Consider the following 19,129-nt stretch of genomic DNA (forward strand, 5'->3'; position numbering starts at 1 on the left):
AGTTGAGGTCTTTTATGTGCCTCATCTCCCTAAAACGTCTGGAGATAAAGCAAATGTACAGTATTTACTACTAAGGTGGTGGAAATTATATATTCCAGGCTCATCTACGGCACCAAGAGCAGGTAAGAGCGCTTACGGAGAGAATGAGAGAGAAACAAGCTCTGTCCCAGCGTACCCCAAATCTTTTCAACTTTTACTCCACGCGAAGTTACAGTAAACCATGGCAGAAGGGGATGTACACAAAATCAGAGGTAATGGTATATAGATTGTTTATTAAAGCACAGCACTGTACTTACCTATATATTGAAATGATTTGTAATAATGAAAAATAAAAATAAAAAACTTACAATTTTTACCCTGGCAACTATACCTAAATCTAAATTAATCCAGGGAATACAACTGGAGCCTTCCCTGATCCAGACCCTATTTAGCTACATTAAAGTATGTAGTCATCATGCTCTGATTAAGGCAAAGGAGGGGGGAAGTGGTGAGCTGGGACATCACTTATTGTGAATGGTGGAACCTGTGTTATTAGCTGTGTAAAGAGGTCTTAGGTCAGTCTGCGTGTATCATCTGGCTTTTGGGACCTATCCGTTGCCCCTGGACTATGCCTCACGGGAAACTATTCACAGACATTTTTGAGCACCTTTTTTGAACCTTTGGAGGTGGCATAATTATATTTGGGACTTATTATTGTGCCTCAACAGCCACTAGCAATTCTCCTGATGAACCCCAAGTGAAAATTGGGGGGAAACGTGTCGGGAATCAGGCTTTACGATACTCAGATATGGGGTCTTATTATGGCATATGGATCCTCTGTGTAGCCTGGGAGGGTTACCATCCAAACGCTAAGTACCCCATTTTTCTGTTTGAAATGGCATTAACACTAGTTCTTTTTACATACATACTACCAGGCTACCATGGTGTATATAAGTAATTGATCTAGGTTGGATTTATGCGTTACTGGGTCATTGTGGGAGGGATAAGTGGTTTTTGCTTGTTTATGATAGTAGTACCTCCTTGTTGGATTGAATGTACCCAGCATGTGTCGCGGGCAGGGAGGAGGGTGTCAGCACACCGCGCTCACCCCTTCTGCTCGGGTCCGGCAGCTGCTCCTGGTGGCTCGAGCTGTGGGCCGGATCCCGGGGTTTCTCGAGCGACACTCCTCGCCCGTGAGTGAAAGGGGGGTGTTTGTTGGGTGTGGGGGATTGTTATAGTTCGTGACGCCACCCACGGTTGTGGTGATTGCACCACCGCTGCTCAGTGTGGGGGTCCCGGGGATGGTGATGCGGAGCAGCCAGGTGTTGTGTTGCCCCTCCGTGGGTAGGGGTTGGTGATCCCGGGGGCCGGTGATGAGATGTAAAGTGTAGGGCCTGGAGGGCGCAGGGACGCGGGGCAGCGCTGTGCCTTGCGGCACTATGGTACTCACTCAGCCTGACACACGGACACAGTTTGTACGGTAAACCAACGGCTGGTAGGACGGTCCCACAGACGGCTGCACCTGCACTCCCGGTAGGTGACGGTGATGTCTCTCTTCCTTGCACCTGTGTTGACTGATGGTAGCGGTGGATTCCCTCCGGTTACCCGCTCCCCGACTGCAATCTGGGCCGGAGGAGCTCTACACTTTGCCCGCAGGCGCTGGCCCTGGGGAAACTGGTGCCCTGGCGGTGGCGGTGTCTCCCCGGTTCAGGTTGGGCTGTTGCCTTCACTCGGGACTTGGTTGTTGGGGGAGCTGCGTCCCCGTCACTGACGGATTTGGCAAATCTGGCGACTCCTAGCCTTGCCGGGGTCCGAGAGGCCCCTGCCCTGGTGCTGACTGTCCTTCGGAACACTGCTCCAGACCACCGGGCACACAGCCAACGGGGTCCTTCCAGGAACTTCCAAACTGTCCCCCTCCAGACAGTCACCGCCGTTGCTGACCTTGCTGTTCTGGCCCTACACAAAGCTGGGCTCTCAGGCTTTCTTTCCTTCTGTCACTTTGCTTGCTTTTCTCCTTTACACTTCTCTACTTTCACCACTTTCACTTAACTCCTAAACTGAACTCTCCTCTTTACTCTTGCCCTGCCTGGGCTCGACTTCACTCCTTCCACTTCCTCCTCCCTGACAGAACTGCCTGATTTCTTCCTGCCTCCAGTGTTGTGAGCTCCTTGGTGGGCGGAGCCAACCGCCTGGCCCACCCCCTGGTGTGCATCATCAACCTCTGGAGGAAGGCAACAAGGATTTGTGGTTAGCTGTGATGTGCCTACCTGGAATGTGGGGTGTGGTGGTGTTGTGACCTGTGTCCCCTGGCTTGCCCAGGGCGACACATTCCCCCTTAGCAAAATGCAGACCGTCCGCGGGCTGCCGTCCTACACCGGTTTTATTTTTCTGTAAAAAGGGGATAACAGGGTTAAGCAAACATAAATAACATTTTTAATCATAACTCTTCCCAAGACGGGAGGCACATTTACTTTAACGTTGCAACGGTATACGGTCACGGTTTCCGCTCTCTCCCACCCAAGCAACCTGGCCCTGATGCTGCCCCTAAAACCCAGGCAGCACCCCTTGACCCACAGTCCAGCACAAGTTACCCGAGCGGGATCTGTCCTTCCCCTCCAGAGGGTGGCCACCGGTTCCTTTGGTGGCTGGGCCCTAGCCTGCTCTGCTGAGGGCCCTCCCTCCAACCTGCCTCTCCGGAGGCGGTATTGCGGAAACGGTAACGGTACCCAACATATTTACAAGCCACTTAACGTTTGTGGTGCCCTGCAAGTTCACGGGCTTGTCCATGGATAGTTCCCATGCCAATAAACTTTAAACGGTCCCCACGGGGACAACGGTGCCAGCTCCTGCCGGTTCAATCACAAAAGCAAATCAGATGAAAACTCGGGGATCATTTTCTTCTTATCATTTGCAGACTTTCAAACTTTTTCAAACAAACAACAACTTCAGTGATGGTCCCAACGGGGACGGTGCAGCGGGCATCCGCTGCCCTACTGGGTGTTTTCGTCCTCCTCACCCGGCTCGGGGCGGAAGGACACGGCCACCAGCCCCTCCAGTGCATGGCAAGCACGGCGCGGAAGGGCCGCCCGATACCCGTTGCCTCCGGTTCGGGGAATATAAGTGGCCTCCATGCCAGGCAGGGCAACGACCTCCTCCTCTTCTTCCGACACAGGTTCAGTGTCAGGCCCGGAGTCGCTATCTTCTGCCCCTGCCGCAGTCACAGAGGGAGGCGCACCCGATGGGCCAGGTGCGGTGCAGCACGCGAGTGCGTAGGACGGAGGTAACACAGGAGCCAGGGGCAGACCGGGCCCCTCAGCCGCAGCGACCGGTCCCTCGGGGACACAGGGGCGTGGGTCATTCTCCAGCTCCTCCATCACAGCCTCCACTCCATACACTCGGGCCACAGCAACTAGCGCTTCCACCTCCGCGGCCCACTGCTCCATCAGCCCGTCAATCTGACTCCGATAGTGGCGGCAGATCCCCGCCGCCCGGGCCCTCAGCCATGCCGCTGTTCCGGACACCGGCTCGGTAGTCTCTGCCGGACTAGGTGGAGCGGACATTTTCCATTAGGGTCAACGGACCGGGGGGAGTCCCAGTGTGTTTGTTGCGACGCCACACTTACATGCGTCCAGCCGCCATCGCGTCCCCCTTAGCTCTTTCCGGCCCCTCCTCTCTCGGGGCGGAGTTTTGGCCTTCGCGCCTCTACTGCTCGAGAAGACGCTCGAGCGGGAACTTTTCGCGCCAAAGATGGCGGCTTCTGAAATTTTTCTGCCGGATGCCTCCGGCGGTAACAAGGCGCACCTCTACCTGACGGCAGAGCGGTAAGATCCTGTTCGTGACGCCAAGTTGTCGCGGGCGGGGAGGAGGGTGTCAGCACACCGCGCTCACCCCTTCTGCTCGGGTCCGGCAGCTGCTCCTGGTGGCTCGAGCTGTGGGCCGGATCCCGGGGTTTCTCGAGCGACACTCCTCGCCTGTGAGTGAAAGGGGGGTGTTTGTTGGGTGTGGGGGATTGTTATAGTTCGTGACGCCACCCACGGTTGTGGTGATTGCACCACCGCTGCTCAGTGTGGGGGTCCCGGGGATGGTGATGCGGAGCAGCCAGGTGTTGTGTTGCCCCTCCGTGGGTAGGGGTTGGTGATCCCGGGGGCCGGTGATGAGATGTAAAGTGTAGGGCCTGGAGGGCGCAGGGACGCGGGGCAGCGCTGTGCCTTGCGGCACTATGGTACTCACTCAGCCTGACACACGGACACAGTTTGTACGGTAAACCAACGGCTGGTAGGACGGTCCCACAGACGGCTGCACCTGCACTCCCGGTAGGTGACGGTGATGTCTCTCTTCCTTGCACCTGTGTTGACTGATGGTAGCGGTGGATTCCCTCCGGTTACCCGCTCCCCGACTGCAATCTGGGCCGGAGGAGCTCTACACTTTGCCCGCAGGCGCTGGCCCTGGGGAAACTGGTGCCCTGGCGGTGGCGGTGTCTCCCCGGTTCAGGTTGGGCTGTTGCCTTCACTCGGGACTTGGTTGTTGGGGGAGCTGCGTCCCCGTCACTGACGGATTTGGCAAATCTGGCGACTCCTAGCCTTGCCGGGGTCCGAGAGGCCCCTGCCCTGGTGCTGACTGTCCTTCGGAACACTGCTCCAGACCACCGGGCACACAGCCAACGGGGTCCTTCCAGGAACTTCCAAACTGTCCCCCTCCAGACAGTCACCGCCGTTGCTGACCTTGCTGTTCTGGCCCTACACAAAGCTGGGCTCTCAGGCTTTCTTTCCTTCTGTCACTTTGCTTGCTTTTCTCCTTTACACTTCTCTACTTTCACCACTTTCACTTAACTCCTAAACTGAACTCTCCTCTTTACTCTTGCCCTGCCTGGGCTCGACTTCACTCCTTCCACTTCCTCCTCCCTGACAGAACTGCCTGATTTCTTCCTGCCTCCAGTGTTGTGAGCTCCTTGGTGGGCGGAGCCAACCGCCTGGCCCACCCCCTGGTGTGCATCATCAACCTCTGGAGGAAGGCAACAAGGATTTGTGGTTAGCTGTGATGTGCCTACCTGGAGTGTGGGGTGTGGTGGTGTTGTGACCTGTGTCCCCTGGCTTGCCCAGGGCGACACACATGTATTATATGTTGTACTAAAGCACTTTTTGCGTGAGGTTTGGTGGAGGGTTATCCAAGGTAGACAGGGAAAATAAGGGCCGGGCACCGTGGAAAGGGGGTACCAATAAGTTAGGGTGCTTAAAGCCTCATTGTTAGGTAGGAATCAGTAGAGGGATAGTACTATCTTCCTTTTCCCTCTGTTTTGCTGGTAACTCATGGAACCAGCTAAACAATATAACATTGCACTTCCAGTCCCAACAATCCCTGTATACCAGTTTTACCTGGTGTGCACTGCTCACATAAACACTGCATATTTGTGTCTTGTTTGTCTCTATTGATTTTAAATGAATTGACAAATAAAATTATTGATTTTAGGGGAAGAATAATTTTTCGGTTTAGTTAAAAAGGTGTTACCTATTAACGTAATTCTGTCTCTGATGATAACAAGACTTCTGAAAAGTCAACTGAAACGAACAGGATGTGTGCATCTAGTATACAGCTGAGTTGCCAGTGTAAAAATCAGAAGATTTGTAACTAACTTTTTACAGACATATGGGGAAAAAAATAACAAAAAGATAATAATAAGAAAACATTTAGAATAAAAATCAGCTTTAAACAATAGGTCATTTTGTAATGACACATTCCTTTTAAACTCCGGTTTTCCCCCCTTTGTAACTTGGATGCATAAGCTTGATTTTGCTTTTAATACATGTACGGAAATGCAGTAGGATGACAACTGCTGTGCCCAGTATAATAATTACCGATAAACAATTGTCCTGGAAAAAAGACAGTAACACAAAAGAGAAAAAAAAATATACCGCTAATGGAAATGAGGAGGAAATCTTATAAAGAAAAGCAGTGAAGGGCACCTTTCCTGAGTAGAAGTCAATAACAGCGTTTTATTTTTTAATTTTTTTCATGTTCCAGAGAATTGTATCATTTCCCGAATACGCTGATTCACTACACAGCTGAATCACAACAGCTCACATCATAAAAGATCATTTCTAGAAGAAGAAAGATCTGTTATCTGCTCATAGGTTCTTCTATCACCTATATCACTGAATCAATATTTAGGACCAAGCAATGTATGAAATTTTAGTTTGTTTTTGTTTAAGGTTTATCCACAAAAAAATGATAGATATTAAATCTGTGGAGGTTCAATTTCTGGGAAGGATCAATAAAGAATGTGAAAAACTGTCCTTTATGTGGATGGCTGCTGTCACACTAGGTATAGGAAAGCAGCGAAAGGGAAGGGAAGGGGACCCCTGCGTCTAGGGAAGGGGGAGATGGTGACCCCTGACCACACCTACCGCTGGTTCCTGGGGTCTCTCACCACCCTAGATAGGTTCCGCACCTATACGCCAAGCCTGATACCAGACCCTAGGTATCCCTAGTGCTGGACCCTAAATAGGGAATGGGTGGGATGAGCTCTAAACGCTAAAGGAAGACACAAGAAGGACACATGGGGGAAAAGCATGAACTGCTTATCCACAGATCACTCAGGCAGGAGTTTAGCAAAGCCTCAGCAACGATACTGCAGATGAGAGCCAGCCACCTGCTTGCAACCAGAGCTAGACCGAACTGAATAATATCACTAGCACCATTCCAGGGAAGATGGGAGTATTTAAACACCAAGAGAATACTGATGGATCAGCAACTGGGTGGAAGGCGAGCTCTTGCTGGCTCCAAAAGGGGGATAGACGAATATTCAGCAGGAAAGTTACCTATTATAATGAATACTAACAGCAGGAACAATAGATAGTCAGGCAGCATTTTGTGAAGTCAAACGCTGTGACCTTCAATTGCCAGAAACCACATGACTGTTTGCCACCCGTGACACACCATTGACAGCTGCAGTGAGAAGGAGTTCTGTGGAGGGATGCCCTGTGTGTGTACCATCTCAACCATGTAGTTTTATAAGAGATACAGAGAGAGCCCGGAATGCTTTCCTGTGGGTCGTGATAATTAAATATTAACCTCTTCATTGTTTTTTTCGTATTTGTTTTTTCCACCCCTTCTTCCAAGAGCCATAACTGTTTTCTTTTTCCGTCAATATAGTTGTATAGGGCCTGTTTTTTTTTTGCAGAATGAGTTGTACTTTAGAATGACTACATTAAATTTACCATATAGTATATATATGGTGGGGAAATTGTAAAAAAGCGTAATTCCACAATAGTTTTTTTTATTTATTGTGTTCATTATATGGTAAAAATGATCTGACAATATAATTCTGAAGGTCAGTACGAGTATGCAGACAGCAAACTTATAATTTTTTTTATTTAAGTGGTACAAATATTTTGGGAAATTTATATGGATAAAATGTTAACTCGTAATGTGGCTTATTTTTTGCGATCTGAGCTGATTACCATTTTTTCCACTAAAATTTGTTTTGGCACCAAAGTTTTAATTTTTAAAAAGGGTAACAAAAGAAAATGGACTATTCAATTTGTCACACAGTTTCTCTTGAGTTCGCCCATGTGGGGACAATGATCAAAAACTACTTACTACCGTACCAAGCTCAAACGGGAAGGAGCGCCATATTGGAGTTTACATTTAGTTGGAATGGTTGGGGGTGCCACGACAGAGCCCCTCACATGCCAGGAAAAGTGACCCTATTTTTCAGACTGCAACCTCAATAAATTCATCTAGGGGTACAATGAGCATATTGCCAGTACAGGCATGTAACAAAATTTTATACTATTGGGCAGTGAAGAAAAATAATTCAATTTTTTACCACTAAAATGTTATTTTAGCACCAGATTTTAATTTTTCACAAGGTGAATAGGTATAAAAGGCCCCATAATGTGTTACACAATTTCTCCTAAATGTGGCACCACCCCACATGTGACTGTACAGTAATGTTGGGCCACATGACATTCCTCAGGAGGGAAGGAGCGCTTTGGAGCACAGATTTTCCTAGGATAGTTTACAGACTCCATTGCAGATCCCCTAAGTGCCCGAAGAGCAGTAGCCCCCTCAAGTGGCCACATTTTGGAAATTACACCCCTCTGGGCATTCATCTACGAGTGTAGTGACAATTTTGTCTCTGGAAAACATCCAAGGAGTCAAACACAGTGAATGTTGCAGAATTAAAAATCGCAAGTAAGGACTTGTAGTGCCCAGTACATTGTAGTGCCTGTACATTGTGCCCAGCTCCTGCATCAGGAGGCACAAATCCCATAAATAAGTGGGCGTCCTCAGTACAGAAATGTCAAAAATGTGGACGTTAACTATGGTTTAGGCACATTGTGATGCTCAAAAAGGAAACAGGCATTTGAAATGGGGAGTGCAGATTTTGCTGGATTTCTTTTTGAGGAGAGCCATAGCACTTTTTCAGAGCCTTTGTGCTGCCAGTAACGTGGAAGCCCCCTATCTTTCCGTTAACAGATGATGGACATGAGTGGGGACTTTTTTGTGGGTTGAGTTGAATGCTGTTAGTGGCAATGTAGGTACATTTTGTATCAGTTTACATTTATCTTGGGCTCTATGCTGGGCACTTACACTAGGGCTCATTCACACGACTGTTCCATTTTTGCGGATCGCAAAAAACGGTCCTGTTTTTTCACGAATGCATCCGTGTGGCATCCGTGTTGCAACCGCATCCGTCCCGTTCCGTTCCATATACAGTCCGTGTGTCATCCGTGGGACTTCCGTTTTTTTTGCGGACCGCAAAAAAACGGAAGGAGAGTTACATGTAGTTGATGGTATCCTCATATAAGGTCTATGGGGAACAGAATCTGGCGCAAAGGGGTAGGAGCAAGCGCTACATACTCACCAATCACTGGCACGGCTGTCACACTGCTCCAGCGGCAGTTCTTTAATTTTCCCGAGCCGGCCGCTCATTAGGCTCATACATATTCACTCCTCCCTCCATCTGTGATTGGTTACAGGCAGACGCGCCCTCACGCTGAGTGACAGCTGTCAGACTGCAACCAATCACAGCCGACGGTGGGCGGGTCTATATCGTACAGTACAATAAATAAATAATTTTAAAAAATAGCATGCGGTCACCTCCAATTTTGATAACAGCCAAGATAAAGCCTCACAGCTGCTGGCTGGTATTCTCAGGCTGGGGAGAGCCACGTCATTGGGAGCCCCCCCAGCCTAAAAATATCAGCCAGCAGCCGGCCGGAATTGCCACATCCATTAGATGCGACAGTCCCGAGACTTTTCCCGGTTCATCCCGTTGCCCTGGTGCTGTGACAAACAGGGTAATATATGGGGTTGATACCAGATGTGTAATGTCACCTGGCATCAAGCCTAGAGGTTAGTAATGTCATGGCATCTATCAGATACCCGACATCACAAACCCAGTCAGTAATAAAAAAAAATAGACGACAAACAAACTTATTTGAAAAAACACTCCACAACACATTCCCTCTTTCGCCAATTTATTGGAAAGAAAAAACAAATCCGGGTACGGCGTAATCCAGTAAGGGGGTCCCACGATGATCCATACTCACTGTCCCAGTCAATGAAGAACAGAACATTCCCCATTGGCTGGGACAGCAGTGCAGTGACCTGTGCTAACATCATGAGGTCAGCCCAGCTCACTGCAGGGCATGACCAGCGCTGATTTCAGGAGGTTAGCTAGGTACTTTACCTGCGGTGATAAAGACTGCTGCACTTTTGACATCAGCGCTCATCACTGAGTTCAATGACGGCCACGTTCACAAGGGAAGTATCGCGTGCAGCCCCTGACGTCACCGCTAGTCACAGTCGGGCCGCCCGCGAGAGGTGAACTGAGAACGCGACGGGCATAGAATTCAGTGACAAGCGCTGATGTCAGGAGTGCAGGAATTCATCACCGCAGGTAATGAACTTTACTAACCTCCTGACGGCAATGCTCATCATCCTTGCAGCTGCTTGCACACTACTATGCGGGCAGCTGCTGACACTGCTGGGTGGGCAGCTGCTGACACTGCAGTGTGGGCAGCTGCTGACACTGCAGTGCGGGCAGCTGCTGACACACTGCAGTGCGGGCAGCTGCTGACACACTGCAGTGCGGGCAGCTGCTGACACACTGCAGTGCGGGCAGATGCTGACACACTGCAGTGCGGGCAGATGCTGACACACTGCAGTGTCGTCAGATGCATCGCACTGCAGTGCGGGCAGATGTTGACACTTTGCAGTGTGAGCAGCCGCAGGACACAGACTGCAAGGCCACCTGATGGATACATCATAGATCGTGAAGGGGTTAAAGGGAATCAGCCATTAGGATTTTACAATGTAAACCGAGAGCAGCATGAGTTAGGGGCAGATTCAGGCGATATGTCACTTAACTGCTTGGCGCAGTGCTGATAGAATACCTATTTACTGTGCTGTAGAAGTAGCAGTGCCCTTTATGACCTTACGCCCAAGCCTAATAGGCAACTTCATGTGCAAATTGTGCATTGTCAGCAAGCTGCCAATCAGTGGTGTGGGAGAAGTTACACAGATTCGCCTGACTGGTCTCTACTGATAATCACCTGCTGATAAAAAAACGATTGTTTTGAAATTGCAGCATACAGCCTAATAAGTGACATCCCTGGAATCAGGGTCTCTGCCCCTACATCATGCTGCTCTCAGATTATATAGCAAAAATCTGCTGACAGATTCCCTTTAATAAAAAAATCCATTTATTCTTTCTGCTGAAGTTTAAAATGACCATTCACCAGTTTTTCAGGCTATTTCTAGCCACAAGATTTGCTAAATTAATGGCTAATGATTGCAATCTCACTTGTGATTGCCAGCAGTGAAAAATTAATTGCTTTTGAGAGAATAGAAGCAATTTATTGAGCTGTTCTTCATTATTGTAAAGGCGATTTATTTCTGGTTGTAGTGTGCATTAGCAATATTGTAATATAAAGTATTCATCTCTTAACCTGATGGCTTGAATTTTATGGGATTAAAAAACAAAAAAACTCTGTCTAATCTCAAAAGGCACACTACAAAAATTACACATGAAAATAACTAACTGTATAACCTTCATTTTGTGCTTACATGTAATACTATGCACACAGAAATGTATAAGGTCCTATTGTGACATTGTATAGGGAAAATGTACAGGGTTTTTCTTCTGTTGGATTACACTATATTCTTGCACAGCATAAATCAGGGGTCTAAAACTTGGCTGGGTATATGGGCTGCACATAGAAAAAAATTGAATTTGGAGGGCCGCATTCTCTGCAGGACAAAGTGACATTTTTAGTGATGCCATTTTTTTTTCTATACACCTTTTGGACCACTTTTTTCGAAAATGTTTTGCTCTTTTTTTATTTTAGTTTTTTAAATGGCATTCATGGGTTATGGTACCATTTTATAACATGGGTCATTATGTATGTGGAGAAAACAAACATGTACCTTTTTTTGTTTATGTTAGTTTAAATATATTTTTTACATTTTGTTTACATTTTTTTACATTTTATCCCCTTCTTGTAATTAATATCCTTTTTAGAGATGAGCGAACCGGTCCCGGTTCGGCTCGAGGTCGGTTCGTCGAACGGAGGTCCCGTTCGAGTTCGGTTCGTCGAACGTTCGACGAACCGAACTCAAACCGCATAGGAAACAATGGCAGGTAATCACAAACACATAAAAACACCTAGAAAACACCCTCAAAGGTGTCCAAAAGGTGACAAACAACTCACAACACAAACACATGGGAAAGTGACAAGGACATATACTCATGCGAAAACAAAAGAGCAGGACAAGGAAAAAGAGGAGGACACACAGATATATGAGTATATGCAAGGAAACGTCGATGCCATTACTGTGCAACTTGAGCCCTGCTCATTTTAGGCTTCCAATCTGGATAAATTGCCTGAGCTTGCCACGTACGCCTTGGGGATCTTGTCGTGTCCTGCAGCCAGCGTTCTCTCGGAACCTGTCTTCAGTGCTGCTGGGGGTCTGCTGGCAGATAAGCACACGTGTCTGTCCACTGACAATGTGGACATGGCTCTCAGAGGACTTTTCTTCCCCTGGGTCATCCAGGGGAGGCGAAAGGCACGCTTATTTTTGAGAGTGCTTCATGCAAAGCATCTTTGTAAGCTTGAAAATGGGGGTCAACTGATGCCAGTCAAGTGGGGTGTGTGTGGCCCAGTTAGTGGAAACGAGGGAGACTGTGGTTGGAGTCCCCTCGCTTTTGAAAAAAGAACCAAGATGAACAAGTCATGGCTCTCAGAGGACTTTTCTTCCCCTGGGTCATCCAGGGGAGGCGAAAGGCACGCGTATTTTTGAGAGTGCTTCATGCAAAGCATCTTTGTAAGCTTGAAAATGGGGGTCAACTGATGCCAGTCAAGTGGGGTGTGTGTGGCCCAGTTAGTGGAAACGAGGGAGACTGTGGTTGGAGTCCCCTCGCTTTTGAAAAAAGAACCAAGATGAACAAGTCATGGCTCTCAGAGGACTTTTCTTCCCCTGGGTCATCCAGGGGAGGCGAAAGGCACGCGTATTTTTGAGAGTGCTTCATGCAAAGTATCTTTGTAAGCTTGAAAATGGGGGTCAACTGATGCCAGTCAAGTGGGGTGTGTGTGGCCCAGTTAGTGGAAACGAGGGAGACTGTGTTGGAGTCCTCTCGCTTTTGAAAAAAGAACCAAGATGAACAAGTCATGGCTCTCAGAGGACTTTTCTTCCCCTGGGTCATCCAGGGGAGGCGAAAGGCACACGTATTTTTGAGAGTGCTTCATGCAAAGCATCTTTGTAAGCTTGAAAATGGGGGTCAACTGATGCCAGTCAAGTGGGGTGTGTGTGGCCCAGTTAGTGGAAACGAGGGAGACTGTGGTTGGAGTTCCCTCGCTTTTGAAAAAAGAACCAAGATGAACAAGTCATGGCTCTCAGAGGACTTTTCTTCCCCTGGGTCATCCAGGGGAGGCGAAAGGCACGAGTATTTTTGGGAGTGCATCATGCAAAGCATCTTTGTAAGCTTGAAAATGGGGGTCAACTGATGCCAGTCAAGTGGGGTGTGTGGGGCCCAGTTAGTGGAAACGAGGGAGACTGTGGTTGGAGTCCCCTCGCTTTTGAAAAAAGAACCAAGATGAACAAGTCATGGCTCTCAGAGGACTTTTCTTCCCCTGGGTCATCCAGGGGAGGCAAAAGGCACGCGTATTTTTGAGAGTGCTTCATGCAAAGCTTCTTTGTAAGCTTGAAAATGGGGGTCAACTGATGCCAGTCAAGTGGGGTGTGTGTGGCCCAGTTAGTGGAAACGAGGGAGACTGTGGTTGGAGTCCCCTCGCTGTGTTTTACATGCTTTTAGAAGGGCATGACATGGCTTAGAGGTTGACTTTCAGCATCTGGAAACTGTTGGCTACCAAAATGCTGCCTTTCCAACCTTTTTAACCGAGGATTTTCGAGACCTTATGCCCATCGCAGTGCCCCAAGAGCCGATGCGCTACACCAGCATGTCGCACTAAACATCACTGATTCCTTGAGAAACTCTGTGTGATAGGGTGCATTTCACCACAGATAATTGGCCCAGTAAGCATGGACAGGGGCGTTACATGTCGCTGACTGGGCAATGGGTTATTGTGGGGAGAGATGGAGAAGGGTCTGCTGTACAAGTCTTGCCGTCCCCACGAGTTGTGTCAATCCTTCTTCTGTATGTAGAAGTTAATACACTGCTTCTGCCTCCTCAACCTCGTGTGGGACCTCCACCTCGGCCCAAACCCTGTGTGGTCAGGCCACCCTTCCTTGTAACTGCGCACAAGGAATACCACACACCTCCTTACTATGCTGGTAGCAGAGCTCAATGCCATCAGGCAGTCAAAGGTTTACTTTGAAATGTATGGGAAATGTGAGTCACACCGCTGAGAAGTTGTGGATCGACTCCTCTCCCATCATCAGCACTATGCATGAAAGGAACACGTTGTCACCTGGTGACCGGAGTACAAATTGACGGAGCGGACTCCGTTGGTGACTTAACAGCCGTGTGCGGCAATGATGCAAACCTGGCTGCGGGCCATCGTCAGGGCAATGTGACACACGTGCCTTGTATGGCTCACGTGTTGAACCTAATTCTCCAGCAATTTTTAAAACATCATCCCGGCCTACATGGCCTTGTGCAGCGGGCACGCTCGCTATGTGCTCACTTCCATCGTGCGCACACAGCAGCTCAACAACTTTCGTCGCTACAGAAGTCTTTAGGTCTGGTGGTTAAACACCTGAAATGCGATGTGCCGACACGCAGGAATTTGAATCTGCACATGTTGCAGCGTTTGTGGCAGCACTGCCGAACCCTGCTGCAATACGTTATGACATATAGCCTGGGATAACTTGATCCAGAGGTGGTGCAGATCACGCTGCTGGAGTGGTGTCAGATCAAGGACCTATGCACCCTGCTACACAGTTTACAAATGTCGACGAAGATGTTTAGCACTGGCGATGCCATTCTCAGCGTGACAATTCTGGTCATCTACATGATGGAGCACACTGTAATTATTATTCGGAGTCAGGTGTTGGGACAAGAGGAAGGGGAGGAAGTACAGGAGGAGTCATATGCGGAAGGGATAACAAGATCTACGAGGTCCAGATGGTCAGCGGCACCTAGGTGGCAGTCATGGTGAGGGAGAGGGATTAACAAGGGCGCATAGTATCAGCAAAAAGTGTTGAGGAAGGTGGAGGAGCCCATGAAGAAATGGAGGACGAACTGGCGATGGGCATGGAAGACTCAGCAGATGAGTGAGAGCTTGCTCACATTTCGGTTGTGCGAGGTTGTGGGGAGAGGGCAGAGGAAGGAGGCACGATTCTCACCTCTCTGCCACCAACACACCAAGGACTTGGTCCTCCTGGATGCACAAGACACATGAGCGCCTTCTTGCTGCACTACCTACAACATGACCCTTGGATTGTACGAATTCAAAGTAATTCTGACTACTGGGTTGCCACACTGTTAGATCCCCGGTACAAGACAAAATTTGGCAAAATAATTCCTGCCATAGAAATGGACGCACGTATACAGGAGTATCTGCAGAAGGTGGTACGCAATCTTAGATCTGCTTTTCCACTAAACACCAGTGCTGCACAGAGTGAATCTCAACGCTTTGTCATGGATAAGAGGAAATGGTCTTTTACTTGTCCACATCTGAGGGACCGAGGGCTGGCTGCTGTGCTGAGATGGCGTTGAGTACGGTGTCCCTGCAGAGTTGCACTTTTGGTCATATACCAAAATGAGTTGAAAAAGGACAGATGCTGGTGGAAAGGGGAACAGGTGTGTTGGAAAGGGGAAAAAAGTTTTTGTCCGTGGATTTGGTGGTTAAGCAACAGTAACATTTGCTGAAGAAACACCATCTGTTACAGTGGGACTGGCAGATTTGGATAAGGTGGTATATAGTATGTTACCGCTATATACCGAAAATTATTAAGAAAAGAAAGAGAAAGGTATATATCCCCATCAGCAGTCAGTGTCCACCGTGCTCCCAGATGGAAAAGGAGAGGTTGGCAACTGGAAGGTTTGGTGGAGGATACAGAGCTGTGTGGCTATGAAACTAATAGTAGCCTGAACCGAGTTAGACGCCATTCGGATCTGGACACTGGGAGTCCTGTTAGCGTCACAGGGTCCACATGCCCACCCAGCCCAGGAACTCCCTGTTAACAACACAGGGGCCATTGAGTACGCTGACCGTGTGCATAGGGGCCACAACTGTGGACAGCAGGTGCATCAGCAGCAGCAGGCCTGTTAATGCCACTGGGCTGCACAAGCAGGACTGGTAGGACAGGAGCTGGTCTTAACCGTTCTGCGTTACCAACTGTGGTGGTGGCCTGCATCAACACCCTATCCCTGCCTACCTCTGGCCTAAAGCCGCAATGGGTTCAACACATGGAGGTGTGCTCTTTCGGAGCATAATAGAAGACTGCGCACCTCCTTGTTGGCTCCAGCCCCTTTTATAACCTGGGTCCGCCCCAAACCAGGGTGAACCACAATGCACCTCCTGGAGACAAAAGCAGAGTGACACATCATGAGGGGCATAACTAGCGTCCTATTTGGAACCGCAACTTCAATGATGACCTCATGGCTGCCATAACCCAAACACCTCACCAGTCATCGTCTGACCATCAATAATGCGGTGACAAGTCATAGGGGCGGGCCTCTGCAAGCCATTTGTGAGTGGCCTGGCCACATCGTCAGGACACCTGATGCCCTGTGGTCTATATGGGACCCCCACATCAGGGGCAGGGCCAAAGAGTTCATTACCGGACATAGTCTCTGATGCAGTAAGTGCCTGAGCATGCTCAGTAGCATGAAATACAGTGTCTGAAAAAAGACTATCAGCTTTATGGTGTCTAGGCACAACACAGGACCTAGACCCGGCACTGAGTGCAAGTACCTGTGCAAAGAGGCTTTTCGCACTAAGTGTGGGAGCATGCGCTGTATCCCGAAATGAAGACTTAGCCTCAGCAATGGCACAGTCAGGCTGAGCATACTCACTAGGCGAAACACTGTAGTTAGGCTGCGGCTGGGTTAAATCGGCACACGCATGCGCACTAGCTGCCTCTCCACACTTAGACGTGCAGGAGAAAGCAGCCAGCTGGACAACCCAAGGCACAGCCCTAAATGGCAGCTGACGCCTGGGCGCAAATGAAACCGCAGCAGGCTTCAGGTTACAGGTTTTGTAACAACAAATACCATCCAAAAGAAAAGGTGTACTTCTTCCCATGGATAATCTGATATGATCCTTTTTTTCACGGACACAACCATCGCTAACAAATGTAGATGAGGCCAAAACAGCAGCTGCTTCAATGGATCTGAAGTGCTCCATAAAGTGGCCTCTCCTCCACCCCAATTTCAAGATCCCAAATACTCCATTCCTCTGTGGTGTCAATCCAATCGCACTTGCTTCCTAACAGCTCTCAAGTTTCCACCAGCCCTGCTGAGTATGGGGTAACAGAGATGGTTGAGTTTGCATAGCTGTTCAGTCGCACTATAGCCTGGGAATCAGAGGTCTGCTCCAAAGCTGCAATGAGTACAGACAAGGAAGTTATTATTTTTATTATTATTGATTTATAGAGCACCATTGATTCCATGGTGCTGTACATGAGAAGGGGGTTACATACAGAATACATATACAAGTAACTATAGACAGACTGGTACAGAGGGAAGAGGGCCCTGCCCTTGCGGGATTACATTCTAAATTATTTTTGGGAGGAGACAGTAGGAGTGGTGTAGGTTGAGCGTCAAGTACGTATGGTGGTGGTGTCATTGAAGGTTATAGTCATTTCTGAACAGATGAGTTTTCAGATTCAGTTTGAAGCTTGCGGGTGTAGCAGATAATCTGACGTGTTGAGGTAGCGAGTTCCATGAGACAGGGGAAATGATCTGCGCAGATGGCCAGAAGCTTTGTGAGTGGGATCCAGGCCCCGATGAAGAAGGTGCTGAGCCTAATCTACACCCTCATTTCCAAAAAGTAAATCCTCCTGGTGGAGACAATGGGGAACATGATGAGGAGCACAGATACCTGATTGGAATGACAACTTTACTATTCGGTCAGGGCAGGAAGAGGTTGTCTCGGAGGACTCAGGACGAGGGGAATTAAAACACACAGGGTTATTGATAAGGTTGGAGACCACACTTACTGTGAAACCAAAGTCAGCCAGTCGATGAGGTCAGCAGAGGAGGTGGAGGAGGATGCTAATGACGACGAGGTTACGTTGCGTCTTCCTGGCCAGAGACAAAGTACTGGAAGCACGTCAACAACTGAATCCTGGACCACAACTATGACTCTGAGCAGAAGTCGTGTTGGCTATGCAGGTCGCATGGGCTGTAAGCCTTGCCTAGCCTGTGAATTTTTGGACATCGCAAAGGATCACCCAAGTCATGGAATCTGTAAGATTTGTCAACAATCTGTAAGTAGAAGGCAAAAACTCACACCTTTGAGTAGTTCCTCCATGAAGTGTCACATGGATATGAATTGATAGCGTGAAGGTGTATTGCTCAGCTTTAGCCACTGTCAATGCAACATGCTTATTTGCCATTGCATGCATTGTTGCAGACTACACACAAGGGGCTGCTGTTTTTTTGGATCTGCCTTTGTTTGGTCACTATAGCAATATCAAATTGCTCTTCGGATGTGGACTTGGAGATGCTGTCTATGAACAGAAGGAAAAGCTAAAAGTGTGTGTTACAGCAAGGAGCCACCGCGGAAACACTTCGTTCAATTGTGAGGGGAGTCATGTTGTACTTTGATGATGAGCCCCGTAATGCCAGTGAGCAGCATCCTGTGCCACAGACCAACATTCTTACAGTGCTGTCTATACTGTTTACCGTGAGAGGAGCGTAAAGTCTGTATTTCTGGAAACTGGACATCAGAGTACCCGGGTACGGTAGGCTGTGCCCAGACAATAATGCGGGCACGCAACACTTTGTTTTATTAGCAAAACACATATCTGTTCTGGGTAGGCCGACTATATAGACAATAAGACTTGCTGCCTCTGCACTGTCAAATTGTCACGTACAGTTTAAATCATAGAGGGACAGCAACACATGTTTGCATTGACTGTTGCTTTTCAAGATTTCCATGACTGTGTTGCAGAGCTGTGTGGTTTGCATTCACACTGTTATCATCTGCATTATCTGCGAGGCTTCAGCTAACAAGGGTATTCAGGGGGGGTAATGTGTTTTGACTATGTTTAGGTAGATAACTTGGAAGCTCTTGTGATGCGCCACTGGTAAGTCGTGTTCAAACACACACACACACACACACACACACACACACACGCACAAACACACAATTACTGCTACACAGAGGGATTAGCAGGTAGTAGGCAACAGAATAGATTGTTCAATTATTTAAATTGTATGCATGGTTCTTATTGTTTGTTTTTTCGTAAAGTTAAACAATCATTTATCAACCCAACTGCCTAGAGTCCTTTTCATGTTGCCTGGTTTTGCTGCATACTGGGGAGCCCAACCTGTACACAACTTAAAATGAAGCATAAGTCGCAATGTGAATTTCACTGTGCTACAATGCGGCCTAGCGTGCCTGTGCAAACACCGCCTGCCCCATGAAGTGCATCTGCGTGCTCTTCATCCTCTGTGACTGTCGGGACAGCAGTCACACATGGTTTTTCACACTGAACTTCCACTCCTTTACCC

At 48.4% G+C, this 19,129-nt stretch overlaps 1 protein-coding gene across 2 annotated transcripts in view; it reads left to right on the forward strand.

Moving 5' to 3' along the window:
• Nucleotides 1-19,129, forward strand: part of MARCHF10 (membrane associated ring-CH-type finger 10) — a 106,046-nt gene that overhangs the window by 46,223 nt on the left and 40,694 nt on the right. For both annotated transcript variants that reach the window (XM_075350284.1, XM_075350285.1), the window contains exon 3: nucleotides 99-251. In XM_075350284.1, the coding sequence (XP_075206399.1) occupies nucleotides 99-251 (153 nt within the window). The remainder of the gene's footprint in view (nucleotides 1-98; nucleotides 252-19,129) is intronic.

Source organism: Anomaloglossus baeobatrachus, chromosome 5 (assembly GCF_048569485.1).
Source record: "Anomaloglossus baeobatrachus isolate aAnoBae1 chromosome 5, aAnoBae1.hap1, whole genome shotgun sequence".
In the NCBI taxonomy this organism is placed as follows: domain Eukaryota; kingdom Metazoa; phylum Chordata; class Amphibia; order Anura; family Aromobatidae; genus Anomaloglossus; species Anomaloglossus baeobatrachus.